General features: G+C 40.8%; 2 protein-coding genes across 2 annotated transcripts in view; one reads left to right on the top strand and one right to left on the bottom strand.

Annotated features, from left to right (window-relative positions):
- The window catches only part of LOC102519101 (RAC-gamma serine/threonine-protein kinase-like), a 169,793-nt gene that overhangs the window by 132,903 nt on the left and 15,882 nt on the right, over positions 1–21,008 (bottom strand). The window lies entirely within an intron of this gene.
- Positions 16,307–18,128, top strand: LOC102513117 (BTB/POZ domain-containing protein KCTD1). Its single transcript, XM_006173880.3, is given in 4 exon segments — positions 16,307–16,702; positions 16,866–17,046; positions 17,049–17,276; positions 17,279–18,128. Coding segments are annotated over 4 exon segments (765 nt in total). The 5' UTR covers positions 16,307–16,396; the 3' UTR covers positions 17,329–18,128.

Here is a 21,008-nt window from a genome sequence, read left to right as displayed (position 1 = left end):
ATCACTCTGCCATAGACCTAGAAAGTAATCTGCCCAAATTTGAACAGAGAAGCAAAGGGCTCAAGAGAATGCCTTCAAATATAACAAACTGGGCTATTAATGAGCTCATGACCCTAGTCATCAGGTGAAGATGGGAAATTATTTTTATGTCAATTCAAAAAGCTGCAGCTGAGAATGTACATAAACAGTGATAACGTACAAGTCACACTCCAGCTGACCAGGGTGGATGCTCACTGAGAGGCGGTAGGAGCTGGAGGTTGGGGGTTGCCCACGTGGAATACTGGCCTAATTTATTGAGAATTCACTAAGTGCTGGGCCCTTGCTAAACACTTTGAAAGGATTCTCTCATTTAATTCTTATAACAGCCTTATAAAGTTGGTATTATAGTTATTCCCATTTTACAGATGTATTGAGGACTAGGTGTAATGCCTGAGGTTGATGTATAAAGAAAAAGATATGCGTACATTATTTAGCATTATAAAAAGCAATTAATAACTGGATCATTAATAAGAATAAAATCCTTTTATAAATCATACAAGCATGCTAAATTCCTCATCTTTCACAGCACAGAATCAATATATATTGCATAAAGTTAAAGAGTATAGCACAGAATGAAAAATCAAGAGATGTACGCATCAGCACATCACCTGGGATGAGTCTGGAGGTAACCAAGGGAACACCTGAGAGAGAAAATGGGAGGAGACCAAGGATCCCCTTAGGGGAGGAGGTGGTTATTTTCTATATGATCATCTCTATACTATTCAAATTTTATGATCAATACACACATTACATTTCTAAGAAAAATTCCTTAAGTGTGTAAGTGGGGAGTTGAAAAAACAGCTGTGCGGACAGTTGGCAAGAGTGGTGGCATGTAGAGATCGAGAGTGTCCTCAGCTGTTTCGAAAGGAACAGCTGACAATCCCGGAATCCACAGAGAAGACACGTTCCAGAAGAAGGAGTCAACTCAGCTCAGGACTCCCCAGAGTGGTGTCTCCTGCCCACCCCATCCCACTCCCTCACTACTAGCTCTGTGCCACACTCAGTGTCTCTGAGCACTGGAGGAGCCATCCAGACTTGACGTGAAATCTGCAGTTTTCATGTCTATTTGGTACTTCCTCTGGTCATTAAGCATATATACATATCAATATAATTATACACATGTATTTATGAATATTATACATGACTGTAAGGGGTGATTTGCATGTTGCACATCAGACGACTGGGACTTAGGTGTGTGGGTCAGACAGAGCGAAGCTTCCAGAAAGCGAAACACTGGACACTTCATCACAACAACAGACAAGCACACAGCCTCTACAACTAAACTCTTCTCAGTCAGTCCTGGACAAGGCCCTCTTCTATCAAGATCACATCATTTTGATTATAAGCAATTTTAAACAACCATGTAATTATCATACGGGACTACCATCATAGACTTGGTTGTCAATGAAGTGTTAATATCCTAGCACAGGGCTCCGTAGGTGGAACATTTTAGCCCAAAACAAATTGGAGTGCAGAGAACTTCTTTTTAAGGGAGCAAAGAAAGATGCTTTTCTGCAAAGATCCCCTAAATTGATAATTTACCTTAAGAATGAAGAAGGGAGATTTTACGGAAGATTGCAACTATTGAATCATTCTGTTGTTAAATCAATTATTGCATCTGATTAGTTTTCCAGTAATGCTTGGAGTGGAGAAAATGTTGTTGGCAAAACAGTAAAAATCTGGCAGCTCAGAAATTTAAACATTAGCAGCCATTCAGAAACAAACAGAGGCAACTTAGGACAATGCAGAAGAATCCTTTTGATCTAATTACTTCCACTAGTAAACCCTGCCGGTTTTTCTTCTCACTGATTTATTTAGTTTCACACCATGAGCTCAATTAATTTCTTTTTACTCAGAGGTCATGTAAATTCATATCTTCACTATAAATATTTTGAAATGTCTAACAACTGTGCAATGCTTTGTTAACCCTTTGGTACCTGAAATTACCACATGCATGAAAAGATTACAAATACCTGCTACACAGAAGGCACTCAGGAGAGCATTATTTAAATAATATGATATAATTAAATCATATTAAATGACTATAAAGATCAGTAATAGTTTAGAAAGTGAGACCATATTTAGACTCCGCAATGAATAAACATAGAGCAGTTGGATTAAATGCCAAGCCAAGCAGAAAATTGTCAATGTGCAAATAATTAAACTTTTGAATAAAAAAGAGCAAATATTTAATAACTGAAGACTACTGAAATTCCAGATCACTGTGAAGGAGTTTTGTTTCTACAGTGTTCCCCTTTGGTGTATTTCAGCTACAAGTTCTTAGCCAAAGCAACCTCTGCATTTCACCTGTGGACATGATGCCTTCAAACAGAATCGACAGAGACAACAGTTTACTTTCCCCTTCAGGCATCACCATCAGATAGCTAGGTATAAACCTTTATTCAAGCCCCAGACAATTATCTAAATATCAGACAGGAAAAAAAAAAAACCAGATGATCAAGGAATATACTTAGTAAATCACAGCATTTGTTTTCATAACTCAGTTGAATTCATCTTAACCTTCTAAATTTTGTTTTACAGAATCAGAATCATCTTCTAGGCACTGTATCTGAAAATACACCTTGGAACAGAAGAATCTGATATTCAACTTCAGCTGCAATTCCTGCCAAATTGAATAATGTTACATTGTCTTACCCTTTATCGAGCACTTTGAAGCAAAAGTTCTTGGGAGGAGGGATTTTTTTTGTACAGCAGTGAGTGATGTAGAAGGATAAAGGAAAGAAAGTAGTATTTTTCTTCCTACTTATTCTGGGGCATTTTATTTATTTTCAACCTGTTTTACATTAATGACTCACCAAAGCCTCTACAGACACTGTGAGATGTGTATGTAAAATAAGAAGGCAGAGGAAATCACTAATTTAATCAAAAGCCACATTCCAAAAGTAGCCTGGCATTGTTGTTACACACTCAGCTTTTAGTAGCTACACGCACCTGGATTCAAATCCCCAGTCTGTCACTCACAAATCCCATGATCAGTAAAGCAGATAGAGTAATGCCACACATCTCGGAGGGCTGGGAGAAAAGTAGACCAGGAGTAATGAAAGTGTAGCACATAGAGCGTTGGTGCCTGATCAGTAATCAATAAATAGCTATTGTTACTCAAAAACATTTTAGTTTTTGGACCATGGTTTACTCTTTCCCTTAGGCAAAAATGTGTAAATAGTGGTTCAAATTCCAGGTTAGGTTTCCAAAGCCATTTTCCTCAAAATGTTTATAGCCCGGCATTAATAGTTTTATAAAACCAAACAACCAGCTTCCCCGGATCACCAGCTGTGACTTCCATGAGCGTCTTGCCAGCCAAGCCCCACGCCCACCCTCCTACACCAGACTCTGCCTCCTTCGGCGCCTTCAGAAGTTTGGGGATGGGGAGTCCCTACCGCACCCGCTGGGGCTGCATCAGGAAGAAGTGATCCCGGTGACACAAGCCAGAGTTCTGTGCCTTTCCTGCAGAAACACTGCCACCCCGCAAATGTGGCTTTATAACCCCATGAAGCTGGGTTCTTGGGAGACTCCCAGAGCTTGGCAGTGATAGGGCATCACTCTGGCCAACCAAACAAGAGCCTTGGAGCCAGACCAAGGAACACTCTGTTCTCGAGCAGTCTTACCCTCCTGGGGCACAGTGCTCAGAACATTGCAGGAAATCAATAAAGGTTAATTAACTTCAGATCACAAACGGCCCCTCACAGTTGGCCTCCGGCTCCTCAACGTACTGTGTCTGTTCGTGTCTCTGCAACTCGACTGGGAGTTTTCCTTTTGCCTGAAATGCTCTCCCTCCCATTTCCTCCGTGTGAGCCAATAATCATCCTTGAAGACCCAGCTCAGAGGCCACTCCCTCCCAGCACCCTTTCCTGGGTCCTGTGGAAGTCAATCTCTCCGAGGGTGCATGGCAGCTCTCCTCTCCCTGCTCTGTCCTGCACTGAAACTTTGTAAGGGCTTTCTGGCTCTCATGCAATTGGAGTCATCTGGGCAGCTTTGTGAACAAAGAAGATCTTTGGACCTCACACCCAGGGACTCCATGATAGGCTGGTGAGGGAGCCAAGAGCCTGCTCAGCTAACAGACTCCCTGGATGGTTCCAATGGAGGGGAAGGCATGGTGTGGGAAACAGAGCATCCGTGCAGAGATGCAGTTGTACTTGCTGCCATATCCCCACCACTTACAGTGCCCCAAACATAGCAGGTGCTCAACAAATGTTTGCTGTTCAAAGAGGGGGGGCATTAAAACAAGTGGGTATTCATCTACTCACAAATGAGTGTTTATTGAGTGTATACTAATTATACAAGGTCCTACCAACCCTGAAGCAGGTCGTCATCAACATCCACTATGGAGCATGAGGAGCATGAAATCAGTTGGAAATAAAGGTTCCAAAGACGTGGCTGTCACCCTGCTGCAGAGCCAGTTAATTAGAATTTGTGAGGCTTGTCTTTAGGCCAGTGGTTCTCAACTGTATCTGCACACTGGAATCGCCTGGGGACTTTAAAATCCTGATACCTTGACCTCCATCCCCAGGGCTTCTGAATATGACTGAGATCGAGTGTGTGCACCAAGATGTTGAAAAGCATTCCTGGGTGAATCTTCCATGCAGCCAGGTGTCTGGCCAATTGACATCCTTCAAAGTCCTATGACCCCCATTCCTGAGCTAAATAAAGTACATTCTTTACTGGGCGTGTTTCCTTCAACAAACTAATAGCCCTAGGCAATGCTCAGGCTGGCTTGTTTCAGCCCACCTTATCAGAGTCAAACCCCACCACCCTCCATGGACTCTAAACTGTTTACTTCACCTACAACCAATCAGAGACTTGGGCACAAGCAGATCAGGCACCTTGTGACCCTGCCTTAGAAAAGACCCCAACAGCTGGCCCTCAGTGCTCATAAAAGACACCTCTTGTCTGGGTGGCCCGCTATTGTCTATGACAGTGTGACCTCATAGACTCCTTTCTATTCCCATACTTTATTTCTGAAAAATTCTTTTACCAACCTGTGCATCACCATGTCGCCAATGGGCCCCTGGCTGTGGCGCCCGGCCCCAGGGCCGAGTCGTTGCTGCAGGTTCACATAGCACACTATTTGCACTTCTCCTACAACACTCAGCGTGTACCTGTGTATACCTGCCTCCCTTTCCCAAATCTGCTTACTGAACTCCCTCTCTCACTTCTCACCTGATTCTAAGCTTCTTGAAGTCAGGTACCAAATCATATTCCTCTTTTGTTTCCCTATAGTGCCCATGACAGGAGTCTATTCTTAGGAGGTATACTATAGTGATTTATAATAAGAAATATATATATTTGGTCTTGTCCCTGTTCCTTGCACGGAACATCCCTTGATTTTAAATAGTTTTAAGTTCTTAGAAGTCATATTCATATTTGAATGCTAATTAATCTGTGTTGTGAAAACATGTGTAAATAATGGTGATAAATATAAGAGCAAGTGACCGATAGGAAAACTAACTCTGGCTTTAATGAGGCTGTATTTCAGGCTGCTTTTGGTTTTTAAACCATGTATAAAGCTCTTGCCTTACAGTTATTACACTCTGCAGGACTGGTTATTTGATTATTAGATAGTTTCAATATTGGTTTAAGTAAAATAGGTTTTCATGGACTACATTTTAGTTCTGAATATCTGTGTATTATTCTGAATTGTAATGCCTTTAGGAAATAGTGAATAAGGGATATATTCAATTTTCCATAGATTAAAATGGTGTGGTGTGCATTACCCAGGTCTGGTAACATGGCAGAATGTAGATGGACCAAATGCTGGCTTTGTTCCGTAGCAGCTGTGTGACCTCAGACAAGTTGCTCACCCTCTCTGATATTCAGTATCTGCATGTCCCAAGTGGGGATGTAGTATCAACCTGTGGGAGGGGGGGATGTTGATGAGGATTAAGTGAGATTAATGAGAAATCCCTATCACAGTTTGTGGTACATAAGCTGAGTTCAAAAATTACTAGTTACCATCACCTTACCCCTAGAGGTGTCTGGTATGCTAATATGTGAACCTAGTCCTCGACATCCAGCCTGACCAGAACCCTAACTTTGTGATGGAAGATTTTGTCCATTTAGATGTAATATTTTTTTTATATTGTTTTATTATATTTAAAAACTTTTTTCCAGTTACATCCTCATGGTTTACTAAAAGAAGTATTTTATGACCATTAGCTAAAGCACTAATAAAAAATGCTTTTGCAAAAAAGATTAGAAATTTGAAATTTCATAACTGGGCCAGAAACACTAGAATTTTCTTATTATAGCAGATTTATCATTTCAATAGCAAATGTTCCTAGTTGAAAGGTCTTACCGCAAGAGATTAATGTTAGTAATTCTTCTCAAGGGTAGCCAGAATCTCCTTTGTGTTGCATGTTTTGTGGAATAAAAGAAAATAGCTTTGATTGGTGATTTGAGGACAGGGTCACAGTCCCTGGGATGGGGGTGGGAGTCCTTTGGTGCCTCCTTTATGGCACCTTCCAGATGCCTCTGTCCGTGGTGCTGACCTCCAGACAAACTGTGCTCCAGTTTAAGTATTTGACGACCCAGGGTTTCTACCATGCCAGGCACCTAGAGAGCTCCCTTTGGTTTGTTGTTGCTGTTCTTCTCTGTTGGGTCTGTGTCACTTTAAAGCTCTTCTTAGACTTCCCCAATTCTCAAAAGGCCAACTTGTTCCTGGTTACTATTTTTTAAATGCTCTTGTCCAGTGTCTTGTTTCATGCCATAGTTCAGAGTTTTCTGAAATGTCTCCTGGCCCAAGTCACTCATGATTGCTGAGATTTAAGTCCCCTCTAGTGATATTCTCATTCCTTCATCCCACAAACTTTTAATGCTCCCTTCCAGTTTAGAGAAATCTCAGGCTCCCTGCTGTGTTTCTCCTTTACTCTCACACTATGATCACCCAACACTTCAGAGGCCAATTGCAAGACCAGGTTGTCACCTGTGCTTGTGACTGACAGGCTACAGATCCCAGGTTCCAATGACCCCCTTCATTGGATTCCACTAATTTGTTAGAGTGACTCACAGAACTCAGAGAAACAGTTTATCTACTAGATTACTGGTTTATTGTAAAAGGACATAACTCAAGAACAGCCAGATGGAAGAGATGTAATAGAGCAAGGTCTGGGGAAAGGGCACAGAGCTTCCATGCCCTCTCCCAGCACATCACTCTCCCAGCACCTCCACATATTCACGAACCCAGAAGCTCTTCTAATCCTGTACTTTAGGGTTTTTATCAAGTCTCCCTTACATAGTCAAGGTTAATTAAATCATTGGCCATTGGCAGTTGACTCAACCTCCAGCCTCTCTCCTCTCCCTAGAGGTTGGGTTGTGGGACCAAAAGTTCCAACTCTCTAGTCAATGGTTGGGTCCCCAGGAAATCAGTCCCCACCCTTAGGAGACCTAGGGGCTTTCCAGAATTCACCTCATTAACATAATAAAAGATACCTTTTATCACTCTTCTCTTTAAGGAAATTCCAAGAGTTTTAGGAGTCTACTAATTTAAAATGAACCCAAATGATAAAGAAAAGCTGAGATTTTCATCTGGAAAAACCTAAAATACTAGAAAGCATATTTCAACTAAACATCCAAAATATAATGAGTTTTCAGTTTCCTCCCTCCAAAAAGCATAAGATTACATTTTAAACTATATGTTATACAATAACATATTGAAAAAAAGGGGGAAATGTGTTTAAAGAAGAACAGTACAGCCATTTTCTAATACCACTAATAAAGTTCACAGACTGTGAATGTGAGAGACAAATAGAAATAAAAGATAAATTCATGAATTAGAAACTCAGTCCAGGGACCTGAGTCATTCGCTGATGAATTTCACACATTTTAAAGAATTCTGAGGCCAATGCACATAGAACAGATGTCCTGGTAACATGTTAAAATGTGCAAAAAAAAAAAAAAAAGGCTAAGTAGTTAATGTATCTCCCAGATGGAACCCTACTTTAGGGAGGATTACTATGTAATATGTGGTCCAAATCAGGACACTTACGAGTGAAAGGGATGCTACCAGTAAATACTGCCAGAACAACCAGAGCAACCTGGAACTGTCTCAGGAGATCTAGGAAGTACGGTCAACCAAATAGATGACAAATACCCCAAACACCACAAAGACCTTCAATTGTCTTCACTTAAAGCCTACTGACTTCACACATCTGCTTTCTCCTTTACATAGCTTTATATAGCTTTCCTTTTTCCAGTTTTATTGATATATAACTGACAAATAAAAATTGTGTATTTTTAAGGTGTAAAACACGATGTTTGAGATATACAGAGACTGGAATTTCTACCATAATCAAGTTAATTAACACATTGGTGTGATGAGAACACTTAAGATCTACTCTCTTACCAACTTTAAGTATAGAACACAATATTATTAACTATAGTCACCATGCTGAACATTAGATCCCCAGAATGTATTGATCTTATAACTGAAAGTCTGTATGCTTTGACCAACCTCCTCCTGTTCCTTGACTCTCCAGCCCCTAGTAACCACTGTTCCACTTTCTGGTCCTATGAGTTTGATTTGTTTAGATTCTACATATAAATGAGACCATATTTGTCTCTCTCTGTCTGGTTTATTTCATTTAGCATTATGTCCTCTGGGTCCACCCATGTTGTTACAAATGGCAGGATTTCCTTCTTTCATTGTATATGTACACCACCTTTTCTTTAGCCATTCAACCATCAACAGATATTAGGCTGTTTCCATGTATTGGCTACTGAGAACAATGCTGCAATGAACAGGGGAAAGCAGACAGTCCTCTCTCTCCTCTTTCATCTTCTTTTTCTGTGGCTATGATTCCCTACATCAATAAAGCTCTCTCCTTATTCCCTTTCCCCATTTTAAAATAAATTCTTTCTTCTAGATTCTATGTTGCCTCCATTCTGCCAAGCCCATCCCAACTTGCCATTACTTGGAACTGAAAAATAGTGTTAATATTTTTGTTACATTTATGGAAGAGTTTAAAGTGATTTGTTTTCAAAGTTAAAAGCAGTTGAATTGACTGTTTTATAATTCTTTTTCTACAAAAAGACATTTTGATAATTAGGACAACCACCCCTCCCACCACCACCACCAAAGATATCCATTCCCTAATCTCTGGAACTTGTGAATATGCTGAATTACATGACAAAAGGGGTTTTGCAAGTGTGACTAAAGTTATGGATTTTAAGAGAGTAAGATCACCCTGGATTATCTGGGTAGGTCCAATACACTTAATGAGCCCTTAAAAGTAAAGAACTTTCTCCAGCTAGACACAGAAGGGACACAGCAAAAGAGCAAGTCAGAGGGATTCTAAATGTGAGAAGAATTCAAAGCTTTTATTGACTGTGAGTTGGAGAGGGTCAAGTGATGGAAGGGGCCTTGTGCCAGGACCAGAAGGAGCCTCTAGGAATGAAGGGTGGCCCCCAGCTGACAGCCAGCAAGGAAGCACAGTCCTACAGCCACAAGGAACTGCTTTCAATCAACAACCAGAATGTGCTTGAAAGTAGAAAGGAACACAGTCCTGCCAACACCTTGGTTTTGTCCCAGTGAGATTCTAAGTAAAGGACCCAGTTGAGGCATGCTGTACCAGGGCTCCTGGTCTCCAGGACTGTGAAAGAATAAATAAGTGCCTTAAGCCACTAAATTTGCAGCAGTTTGTTACAGCAGCAATAGCAAACTAATGCAGTATATATGCATTATAGTTGACCCTGCTTAAGCTGGGGAGGAGCGGTTCATGGGTTAGTGGCTCCTAATAAATTTAAAAATCACCTCCCTCATCTTTACTTTAGGCTGTTTGGACATATGGTGAATGTGCTAATTGATTTCTCAATCACTCATGTTTTCAGATCAAAGGATAGACATAGCAACCCAGAGGGACTCCTCAAAGCTCACATCATTACTGTCCAACTTAGTTCGTTATTCTCAACAAAACTCTCAGGGAAAAAACTTCCTCATTTGGCTTTTTCTAAACACCTCTCCATCCATGGAAGAGACATAAGCAAAACAATTTGCTTCTTTAGCATGCAAGGGACATGGGACCCTGCAGTACATGACCAGAAAGGAAGAATAATTAACCTGAATTTATAAATGGAACAAGAGATTGGTAGGTCTTTGATGCAGAAATAACCAGTCAGTTCTGGATGTTGACTCAATTTATCAGTCACATCAACCTTAAGAAGACCCTTGCATCTTATAACACCGAGCAACATCAATGTTAACAATAAAATAAATTAAAAATGTTGCCAATTTTCCACTAATCAAAAAAATTCCTGTTTATCTTTTCATCTGCCATAAATTCCTATAATATGTCTGTGGCAAGATAATCTATTAAGACACAAATTTATATTCTTGTTTCTGCTACTGCAGTAGGATCCAGGAAAAATAAGGCAAATTTTACCCCCTTCTTCTAGATAAACAGGCTTGAGCTCTGAGTTCAGGGATCCCTGAAATGTCAGATTTAGGAGTTGAAAACAGAAATTGCCAGAAACCTGAAAAATAACTCTGTCCAGGCTTTGGAATCTGTTACTAGCCAAAAAGATGGATGTGGCTTTGAGTTTAGAGATGGCAGAAACAGCCTGGAAATTAGGAGACTGGAGTGGTAAATGCAGGGCACTGCAGGGCTTGCCCCCTGGCCCACTGACTGTCCAGGATGTCTGATGGGAAGGTCTGGGATGCAGGAGCCTGAACACAAGAGGCTGTGACCTTGGTTGATGTGGAGAATGATGTCCACACCCACACCTGGTACAGCAGGAGAAGGGCTTCCTGACTCACAAGAGACCATAACACACATCTCAGCAGTGACCACAATGGCCTACAAACTTGGAGCCCCTTCCCCAATTCCTCTACGCTGCAGAATAGCAAGGGACTCCTGGGTCCCTCTCATATGCAGAGGCCTCCAGGAATGACTGATACTGGGTAGCTGGCTAGCCTCACCAACGGATGTTAAAATTGAGATTTAATAAGATATAGAAACATACAGCAATATGGTGTTTTGTACACAATCATTGTGGAGCAAATTCATGTCAGCCACCAGTGTATATGTGGATGAATATGTGGGGAGAGTGGATGAAAGCAATCCAAGAAATTAGCTATAAAAAGAAAGGAAAGTGGAAAGGGCCCTGCTCATTTCTTCTCAAGGTTTTCTCCATCATTTGTGTTTGCTGGTGTGCCTGGGTATTTCCCAGGCATAAGCAAGACTGTAGAGGAGCCTGGAAGAAGACCCGGGAGGGAGGGCTGCTTCCAGGCCTCTGCTGGAAACCACAACCAGCATCACATTGGGTTGTAACGTGCCTGCATTCCTTTTGGGTTGGGCAATCCAGTTTGCTGCAGACCATGGCGTGTTATCTGAACATGTGGCTTTGGGCTTTATTCCTGTGACAAAGTCCAAATCAGTGCTGAGGAACAATTATGACTCTGCCAGGCATATTTGTGCTGCAAAAGGAAGAGATGGGAGCTGACACTAAACACTGTAGCATTTTCCCACTTCTAATGCCTATGCTAGTTTCAGTGACGATACACTCAGGTAAATACGCTGCTTGCAATAAATCAGCTGCCTACTTACTCCCTTTGCATTAAATCCCTCTCTCACTCACACACACACACAGAACTGGAAGAAAATTAAACCCATGAAGATACTTTATTAGTGGAAAGTCACAGCTGACTTAACTTTCAAAAGTCAGGCAATTCGAAGTTCCTTCTGCAACTTTATCTCATCTCCACCACATAAGCACACAGTGAAGCATGAAACCTAAATACGCAGATGGAATATCTTTGTACAAAGGGGACACATTCTTGCAGTGATGATTTCGCCATTTCTTGCTCTGTATCTTTAAAACGACTTCCACCAGAGTTGCATTCTCACCCATCTCTCTTCTACTTGAGCTCCTTCCATGCTCAACACAAACACTGGGCTTAAAAGATGTATTTCATGCTAATAAGAGAGTCAGGGCAGAAAAAAGAATGGCAGGAAAGTTCTCAGGTCCCAGTCCCCATGGCCAGCTTGGCCACTACCCGCCACAATGATCATTCCCAACTCTGCCCCTTGGGAAAATCCATTCCCCATGATGACTTGAAGACGACTTCCCCACTTCCCTGACGACCCACACTTGTCACCTCCCTAGAACTCCAGCTCAAAACTCACCTCCTCCAGAAAGTCTTTTCTTATTTAATTGTTCCATCAACTCTTTTGACACATGGGCATTCCGTTACTAATAAAATGCTTTGCCCTCATTGACATGTAGATTTATAAGTGAGATAAAGCACAGCTAATGTTAATTAGAGGCTGAACGTTCCCATAGCAAGCAGATTATTCTTCGATGAGTAATAGAGTAGAATTGTAGCTTGTGGTATTCAATACAATTTTTGGAATTTCATAAGAGCTCTGTAGACCACATTGCTGGGTCAATTTAATATGTGGAAATCTGTAAGAGAAGGAACATGGGACAGAAGAGACAGCATTGAGACAGGAGTCAGAAGGAAGCCCATTCAAAATCTTATGACTTGCTGTTTGCCTCGTGTTCTACATAATCAGAATGTAAATTCCCTGAAAATGAGCTTTGTGGCCCTCCTCTCCCTGACACACACATATCCCATATAATGCATAACTGGGTGATCATCGACATTTACCAGGCACTCCACAAGTATTGCTAACCTTTATGTACACGTGTGACTGGGGCCAGAATCAGTTCCAGTGCTTTTACAAGGAAATAGGCAAGTTTATAAACGTACAGCCTACCGCACTTGGAAGAATTGATGGAGACAACTTAGTCTAGAATTTTTATTTAATTTTAATTTTTTTTGGAAGGGCTAATTAGGTTTGTTTGTTTGTTTGCTTATTTATTATTTTTTTAATGGAGATACTGAGGATTGAACCCAGGACCTGGTGCATGCTAAGCATGTGCTCTACCACTGAGCTACACCTTCCCTCACAGAACTTTATGTTACAGAGAGACAGGGTCAGGCTGGCTTATTCAAGAAAACAGCGCCAATAAGTGACTCAGGTAGTTCAGATTCAGCCCTGCGTTCCTCTCAAGGCCTCCCGTCCAGCATGTAAGGGGAAATCCGGTTCAAAACCTCAATATTATGATGTGAAAGCTTTCAAGCTATGGAGGAAAACTACCCTTTACAACGACATCATATTTTTGTGTCTACTGGCAAAACTTTTTGCCTGATGATTTTTTTCTATATGGGCTAAACATTTTGCATAATATTTTAAAGCTTGTTTAGGATCATACATGGCTGCATATATCCAGAGATTCCCCAAGTAGTAGTGGCTTAAATGAGAATGACATTAATTCTTCTGTCACCTAAAGATGCCCAGCAGCAGGGGAGCCAAGCTTGCCATGGGCCCATGTCCCTTCTGCTCCACATCTTTCCCATATTACTTTTGGGTTCAAGGGTCTCCTCGAGCTCCATCCATCTCCTCCAGCAAGAAGGAGAATGGGCAGAGGAGGGCATGCCCTTCTCTTTTAGAAGCCCTCTTGGAGGTCCCAAATAATAGTTCTGTTTATAGCACCTAAATTAGAACTTAGTTATGTGACCCCACCTGGCTGCAAATGACCCTCTGTATAGCATGGGGAACTATATTCAATATCTTGTAGTAACATATAATGAAAAATAATATGAAAAGGAATATATACATATATATATATATATATACACACATAATTGAATCCCTATGTTGTACTCCAGAAACTAACACAACATTATAAATCAGCTATACTTCAATTAAAAAAAAAAAGAGGAAGAAGATTGCTGATTCTTCCTTCCTATTTCTCACGGCGGGAGGACTACCATGAGGAAGTCTGGAAAACACGAGTGACTCAAAATTTAGGTTTTAAATAAATGCAAAAGATTTTTCACTTTGGACTTCACCAGCCCCTTTAATCCCTTCCCAGATAGCTGCTCAAAATGAGAGCCTGGCCCTTATACTTCATGTAGAAAACATGTGGAAAACCTACATTGCTATGAGCCAAACACGCTTCTGAAATGCTATCTCAAAATGAGACTAGTACTAGTTCAACACTGTAACCAAAGTCAATGAAATACTCCTTCTCTGAACAGCCTGTCTCCTCTCCACTGCTCCCATCTCCAATGTCCTATTGTCAACAGTGAAGAAATTTCACACATCCATCAACCTTCTTCACAATTAATTATAATAATACTGTGATTGTTGGGATTTCTGAAGGCTCCTTTTACCATTAAATTCACTTTACATCCTACAAGTTACCTCACCTCTCTGAATCTCTGTTATCTCATTAGAAAAAATAAGCACCTTAGAAAAGACAGTCCCTAAAGTCTGTCCCAGCCCAAACACATCCCACGATTCTGCTGACAGGATGACCAAAGAGCAAAGCCATCATGTGTCATGCAAGTGAAGCTTTAAACATCTCTCGCCATGTTTCAGAAAGAACTACAGCCATTTAAAAATAATATGACAATTCTTCTGGATGAATTCTTCTGAAGAAGAAATCGTTTGTGTACATCATCCAGTCTTATCACACTCTCACAGCTGCCGACGAGAGGCAATACACCATTTCATTTTCGGAGGGTTGGTGAAATGAAAAGTGATCGAGCCTCTCAGGTAAGTACCAATTAAAATGATTTCCAATCATTTTAAATGACTGTTATGTAATTGTCACTGCTCTTAGAAGAACTAGGACTTTGTCTTTTTGCAAGGGGGAAGGAATCCTCTTGCTTCCCAAGTAGGTGGAATTATCTGATTTTGTCAAGTGCTTCTGCAACACATATTCTGCAGGGCTCACTGTAATTTCAAGTTCAAAGCAGTAGGGACAACATTGTGTGCTGCAGCCTGAGAAGACCAGAGTCGTCTATTTTTCTATTTCCCTCTGTTGCCTTGGCTTCTTGTCCAGTATCTGTGTGTGCCCCACTCAGTCACATAAAGAACAGTGTTCTATGGACAATTTCTGGTGCTCCCTTCCTGCCCAGGTCTCTCTCATGAGTGATAAATTATACAAAAAGCTTTAACCTCCAAGCACTCGTCCATTTGCCCTTCAAATCATAGTGTAAAATGTAGTGTTTTATCTCTAAAGCAGTTTAGATTTCTCACTCCCCCAGAGTTAGATAAAGGAGAATTGTATTTTAAATACAGTATCACCCAAAAGTGAAAATGGGAAAGCGCACCTCCTAAGAATCAAAGCAACATTTGCAAAAACAAAAACAAAAACAAAAAACTTTTTGCAGCCCAGTGACTACTTTTGTGTACTCAAAATGTCACTCAATACCTTGCACACAGGACTTGCCTAGCCCCAAGTAATATGAATGCTGGCTACCATGAAATAACTCTCTTCAAGTTTTGCTTAAGGGAAGTAGCTTAACTGTTAAGTATAGGACCCCACAGGAAAAAAGGAAGCTCCTAAAAGACTTCATTAACCTTTATTAATTTCTACATAAGTTAACCTCCAGAGAGGATTGCTCCCTCCTTGTATGTAGTTCTCCAAAGGACAAGGCTGTTTGGCTAACTTACAAAAAGCGTGGAGACTGGGAATTTAAACTGCACTGCTCATGCAGCAAAAACATTTTCCAAATGCTAAACTGATCAATTCCAATGAACCACTCATAATTGAAAGCTCTCATTTCAGATTTTTAAATGCACCTTAGGACAGTAACATTTAAAACACACTCCAACTCATTATAAATGAACTACATAAGGTTACATTTTCTTGCATTGTTAAGATAAAGAACACAGTCTTGTATGAATACTTTAGATTTTAAGTTTTATCATCCCTTATTTTTATACAGAGTAAAGGGACTTTGGTTCTAAACAATGTGATCTTGTAAACTCACTTCACTCTTTTTCATGCATGAAAATGAGAAATTTGGACCATAAAACCTCTAACAATCCCTCTGGCTGTGAGATCATAGGAAATGATAAAAAAAAAAAAAAAAAAAGAAACTTCAGCTCAATTTTAACTTTTTCACATTTTTGCTGTGCTTGTATCCCCTGCATTATAATGATAGTGTTTTTGATTTATAAAACTTAACTTGAGGCACTTTCAAATCCATCCACTCATTGGAAAGATGCAGTTGGGGAGAAAGGATCTTCACATTTTCACTCACATGTTTTTCTCTGACAACTGCTAAGCCTGGAGAATTTATCAGAGCCATAAAATCTTGACCTGGAGGGCCCCAGTCACCGGCTTCTCCAAGCAGCATCTGCGGCCCGCCCGGTACAGCCGCCTCCCCGAGCCCCCAGCTTTGGGGGGCAACGAAGGGGCAGTGGAGGGGCCCTGCTCCTCGGGCAGTACTTAGAGAAGCCAGACCACCCTGCCGTCCCGCCGGCCCTCCCTCTCTCCCGCCCGGGCCCACGTGCCACTTTGCCAGAGGGACAGTCGGCCCAATATGTCAAGACCGCTGATCACTAGATCGCCTGCTTCTCCGCTGAACAACCAAGGCATTCCTACTCCAGCACAGCTCACAAAGTCCAATGCGCCCGTCCACATTGACGTGGGTGGCCACATGTTTACCAGCAGCCTGGCCACCCTCACCAAATACCCTGAATCAAGAATCGGAAGGCTTTTTGATGGTACAGAGCCCATTGTTTTGGACAGTCTCAAACAGCACTATTTCATTGACAGAGACGGACAGATGTTCAGATATAGCTTGAATTTTCTACGAACATCAAAACTCATTCCTGACGATTTCAAGGTACATGCATACCCTGCCTTCTTGGGACCCAAGCGCGGACCCCACTGACCCGAGCGTGGGCAGGAGAGCTTCTGGAGCCCCGGGGAGGGGTTGGATGTGGTCCTCTAGGAAAAGCCTGTTTGTGGCCAGGGTGCACGAGGTGGGCCGTGCCACGGTGATTGAGGGTTACACTTTGTTATATGAAGAGGCAAAATACTTCCAGCTTCAGCTCATGTTGTTGGAGATGGAAACATGGAAGCAGGACAGAGAAACTGGCCGCTTCTCAAGGCCCTGTGAGTGCCTAGTGGTGCATGTTGTCCCAGACCTCGGAGAAAGGATCACACTCAGCGGCGACAAGTTCTTGATAAAAAAGTGTTTCCAGAGATCGGTGATGTCATGTGTAACTCCGTCAACGCAGGTTGGAACCGTGACTCGACGCACGTCATCAGGTTTCCACTAAACGGCTACTGTCACCTCAACTCAGTCCAGGTCCTCGAGAGGTTGCAGCAAAGAGGATTTGAAATCGTGGGCTCCTGCAGGGGAGGAGTGAACTCATCTCGGTTCAGCGAATACGTCCTGTGGCAGAAACTGAGGCGGATCCCCGTGGACCCTCTGTCATCCGGATAAAGCAAGAGCCTCTGGACTAAATGGATGTATTTCTTACGCAAAAAAGAAAAAAACATACACAACAAATAACGCAGACAAAAAAGGGACATTTATATGCAGTTGCGACAGCAAACCAAGTCCTCGACCTAAAACTGAATAAAAGACACATTTATATCCAATAGAGACCACACTTGTATCCGTATGGGAACAATTGGGAATAGTGATATACTCAAGGTGTAAAAAATATATAAATATATATATATGTCAAAAGGTAGGAAATGCAAAAAAAAAAAAAAGGAAAAAAAGAGAAAAAAGGTGGTAGCTACAGTTGGTGCTGTGATGGCCGTGAAGTGTCCTGGGCCCCCAAGGCCTCTGACCAATAAACAAGCCACGAGCAGTGAGGACGAATCTCCTTACGGTTTCCATTGCCAGCAACCATCCAGTGTTTCTTTTTTCCTTTGTCTTTTTTTCTTTTTTCTTTTTTTAAAAACAAAACAAAACAAAACAAAACACCTAGAATTGTGTCTCTTTGCATATGGATATTTCGTGTCTCTCTTCAGACGGGGACTAGGCAGGACTTCAAAAACAAACAAAAACTCTCCTGAGCACACTGCATTCGAAAGACGTTAGACATGAAATTTTAAATGTAGTTTGTACAGAAGTCACACTTTTTTGTCCGCCTCCCAGATGTGAACGTTACTTTGTTTTTAAACTGATCAGTTTTGCAAAGGGGCCAGAATTATTACTTGTTAGAGTTGCTCCATTTTGAGTCTGCTGCTTTCCTACAATTTTTCAAATTTTATAATGTATTAAATACAATAAACTCTGTTTAAAAAAAAAATCTTGACCTGGGAAGGTCACTTAATTTATACCCTTTTGCAGTCTCAATAAAGCTGAGGATCTGAACAACACTGGATTTTTCACACTTCATACTGTGGCTCTTGATTAAATCAGACTCTAAGTGATTTTTTTTTTTTTTCTTTCTTCTCTCTCTCACTCTCTCTCTCTCTTTTTTTTTTTTTTTTTTTTGGTTATCTGCTATATGACTTAAAATAACAGAACTAAAACACAATGCATATCCCTGCAAGAAGAGAAATATGGCAGGCTACAAATAATGGTTGACTTCAGAGTAACATCTCAACAAGGAAGCTTAAGTAGATAAGTTTCAAACGTGAGATGGCTTCATTTTGAAATGGAGGACTATGAGTGGCTGATAATATGAAAAACTGGCAGGTTTCTTCCCTATACACTCTTTTCACTTTTTCCATAACGTATTCATATACTCATGTAATAACTGCATTGACTACTTGTTATCTGCTGTCCCCAGTGCTTGCTGTCCTTTGTGAGGATATGGAGATGAACAAAAATGGCAAAGAGCTGGCATTAATTGAGAACCTAGTATGTGCCCAGCTATGCCAAGTCTTCCTCTACATAGAAGGCCAACCCAAGGCTGCAATGCCAGAAAATGGTAGCAGCTGGGTTCTAATATTGGTCTTCCTGCCTGGACTGTATGCTGCTAAGTGCCTCTCATTTTAATGAGTAAGCCAGAGTCCCGGCCCTCAAGGAGATCCCCTAAATCTAGTGAGCAGGATGATCTGCTCACTTCTCCCCAAAACTCGATATTTGCCCCTAAACTATTCATTTGTGTCCACAATTCCTGTCCCATCCCTCTCTTCCCAAAATAAAACACTACCTCAGAAGTTATCTTTATGAGAGTTTTTTTCCCCCAGTTTCTTTTAGAAAATGCTTGCTAATGACCTGGTAATTGTTTTATGCCTTTTTAAATGAAGTGTGATGTCACTGAAAAGTCACAGAAACACTGTGAAAGCTTTGGTAGAATTTATGGCCCCCTTGGAACCTGCATTATACTGGAATTGGCAGCTACAGTCTCAAGTTTTAAGTAAATGAGTGGATTAGGGCATCAAAGAGAAGGGTCCTACAGTTACTATTTGATTTTCTAAAATATTACTCATACCGGTAAGAATAAAATGAATCAGGCACCAACTAGGAGACCCTGAGTTGGCACAACTTTCTGAAAAGCAATTTGCATTCAGTCTAGAAAGATGCTCATGCCCTTTGACCCAGTAACTCCACCTCTTAACTAAAATCTATTCTAGGGAAAGAGTTAGGTATTTGGATCATGGTATGTGCTAGTTCACTAGCCCTTAACAGTTAACACCACAATACTGAAAGCAACTTATAAGTGTGCCAGAATACGGAAATGATTAAATACATTACGGTACTTAAATTACACAGTGGGATTTACAGCCATTTTATGTGACCTTTTCCAAATATTTTGAATAATATTGGAAAATACTCACTACAAAATTTTACGTGAGAAAAACAGGATTAAACCATTATATACATGAAGATCTTTTTTAAAGATAGGTAATTAAGAGAGAAAGCGAAAGAAAGGATTGGACAAGGTATATATGCCTTAATAAGGGCTATAATGAAACAAAATAACATAAACAAAAATAAAAGTTAATTTAAAAAAAAAAGGGAAAGCGACCTTGGATTGAGCAACAGTTTCTTCCATATAACATCATATCACCAGCAACAAAAAAAAATAAACCGAACATCATCAATATTTTGTGCTTCAAGGGCTACGCAAGAAAGTTAAAAGTCAACTCACAGAATGGGAGAAGTTTGCAAACCACACATCTTCTAAAGGAATTTTACCTAGAATATATAAAGAGCTATTACAGCTCATTAATAAAGACAAATAACCCATTTTGAAAAATGGACAAAGGAACTAGTAGTTGTCCAGAGAAGATACACAAATGCCCAACAAGCACATGGAAAGATGCTCAGATGATTAGCCATCAAGAAAATGCAAACCCAAACTACAATGAGATAGCACTCCACACTGACCAGGATGGCTACAATCAAAATGTCAAATAATAGTAAGAACTGGGGAGAATGTAGATAAACTGGAACCCTCACGCATGCACTGCTGGTGGGGATGTAAAGTGATGCAGCTACTTTGGAAAACAATCCAGTAGCTCCTTAAACAGTTAAACAGTAAGTTACCATATGGCCCAGCTATTCCACTCCTAGGTACATACCTGGGGGAATGAAAACATATGTCTGCCCAAAAACTTGTACATGAATGTTCATGATGGCATTATTCATAAGAGTCCAAGTGGAAACAACCCAGTTATCCATGAACTGATGAATGAATACATCAAGTGTGATCTATTCATATAATGGACTATTATTTGGCAATAAAAAGAAACGAAGTACTGATCCATGCTACAACATGGGTGAGCCTTGACAGTGAAAGCCATCAGTCATAAAGAACCACATATTGCATGATTCCAGCTATATGGAGTATCAGAATAGGCAGATCTAGAAAGACAGGAAATAGATTAGTAGTTAACTAAGGCTAGGTTGCAGGGTGGATTGGGGATGGTTTTTGGAGGGGGTGACAGTTACCCGGCACGGGGTTTCTCTTTGGAGTAATGACAAAGTTCTAAGGTTGACTGTGGTAATGGGGGCACAATTCCATGAATATACTAAAAGCCACTGAATTGTGTGCTCTGAATGAGTGACTTCTATAGTATGTGGATTAGATACCAATAAAGCTGATTTTTAAAAACCAAGAGAGGAAGAATAATTCTTCTCATTATTTCATCCATCAAACTTATACCAAGCTCCTACTATGGCTTGTGTCAAGTACAATGGAGGATACACAAATAAAGTAAGTTTACATGAATTT

The sequence above is a fragment of the Camelus ferus genome, chromosome 35 (genome assembly GCF_009834535.1).
Source record: "Camelus ferus isolate YT-003-E chromosome 35, BCGSAC_Cfer_1.0, whole genome shotgun sequence".
In the NCBI taxonomy this organism is placed as follows: Eukaryota; Metazoa; Chordata; class Mammalia; order Artiodactyla; family Camelidae; genus Camelus; species Camelus ferus.
This window is presented reverse-complemented; position numbering and strand designations above follow the sequence as displayed.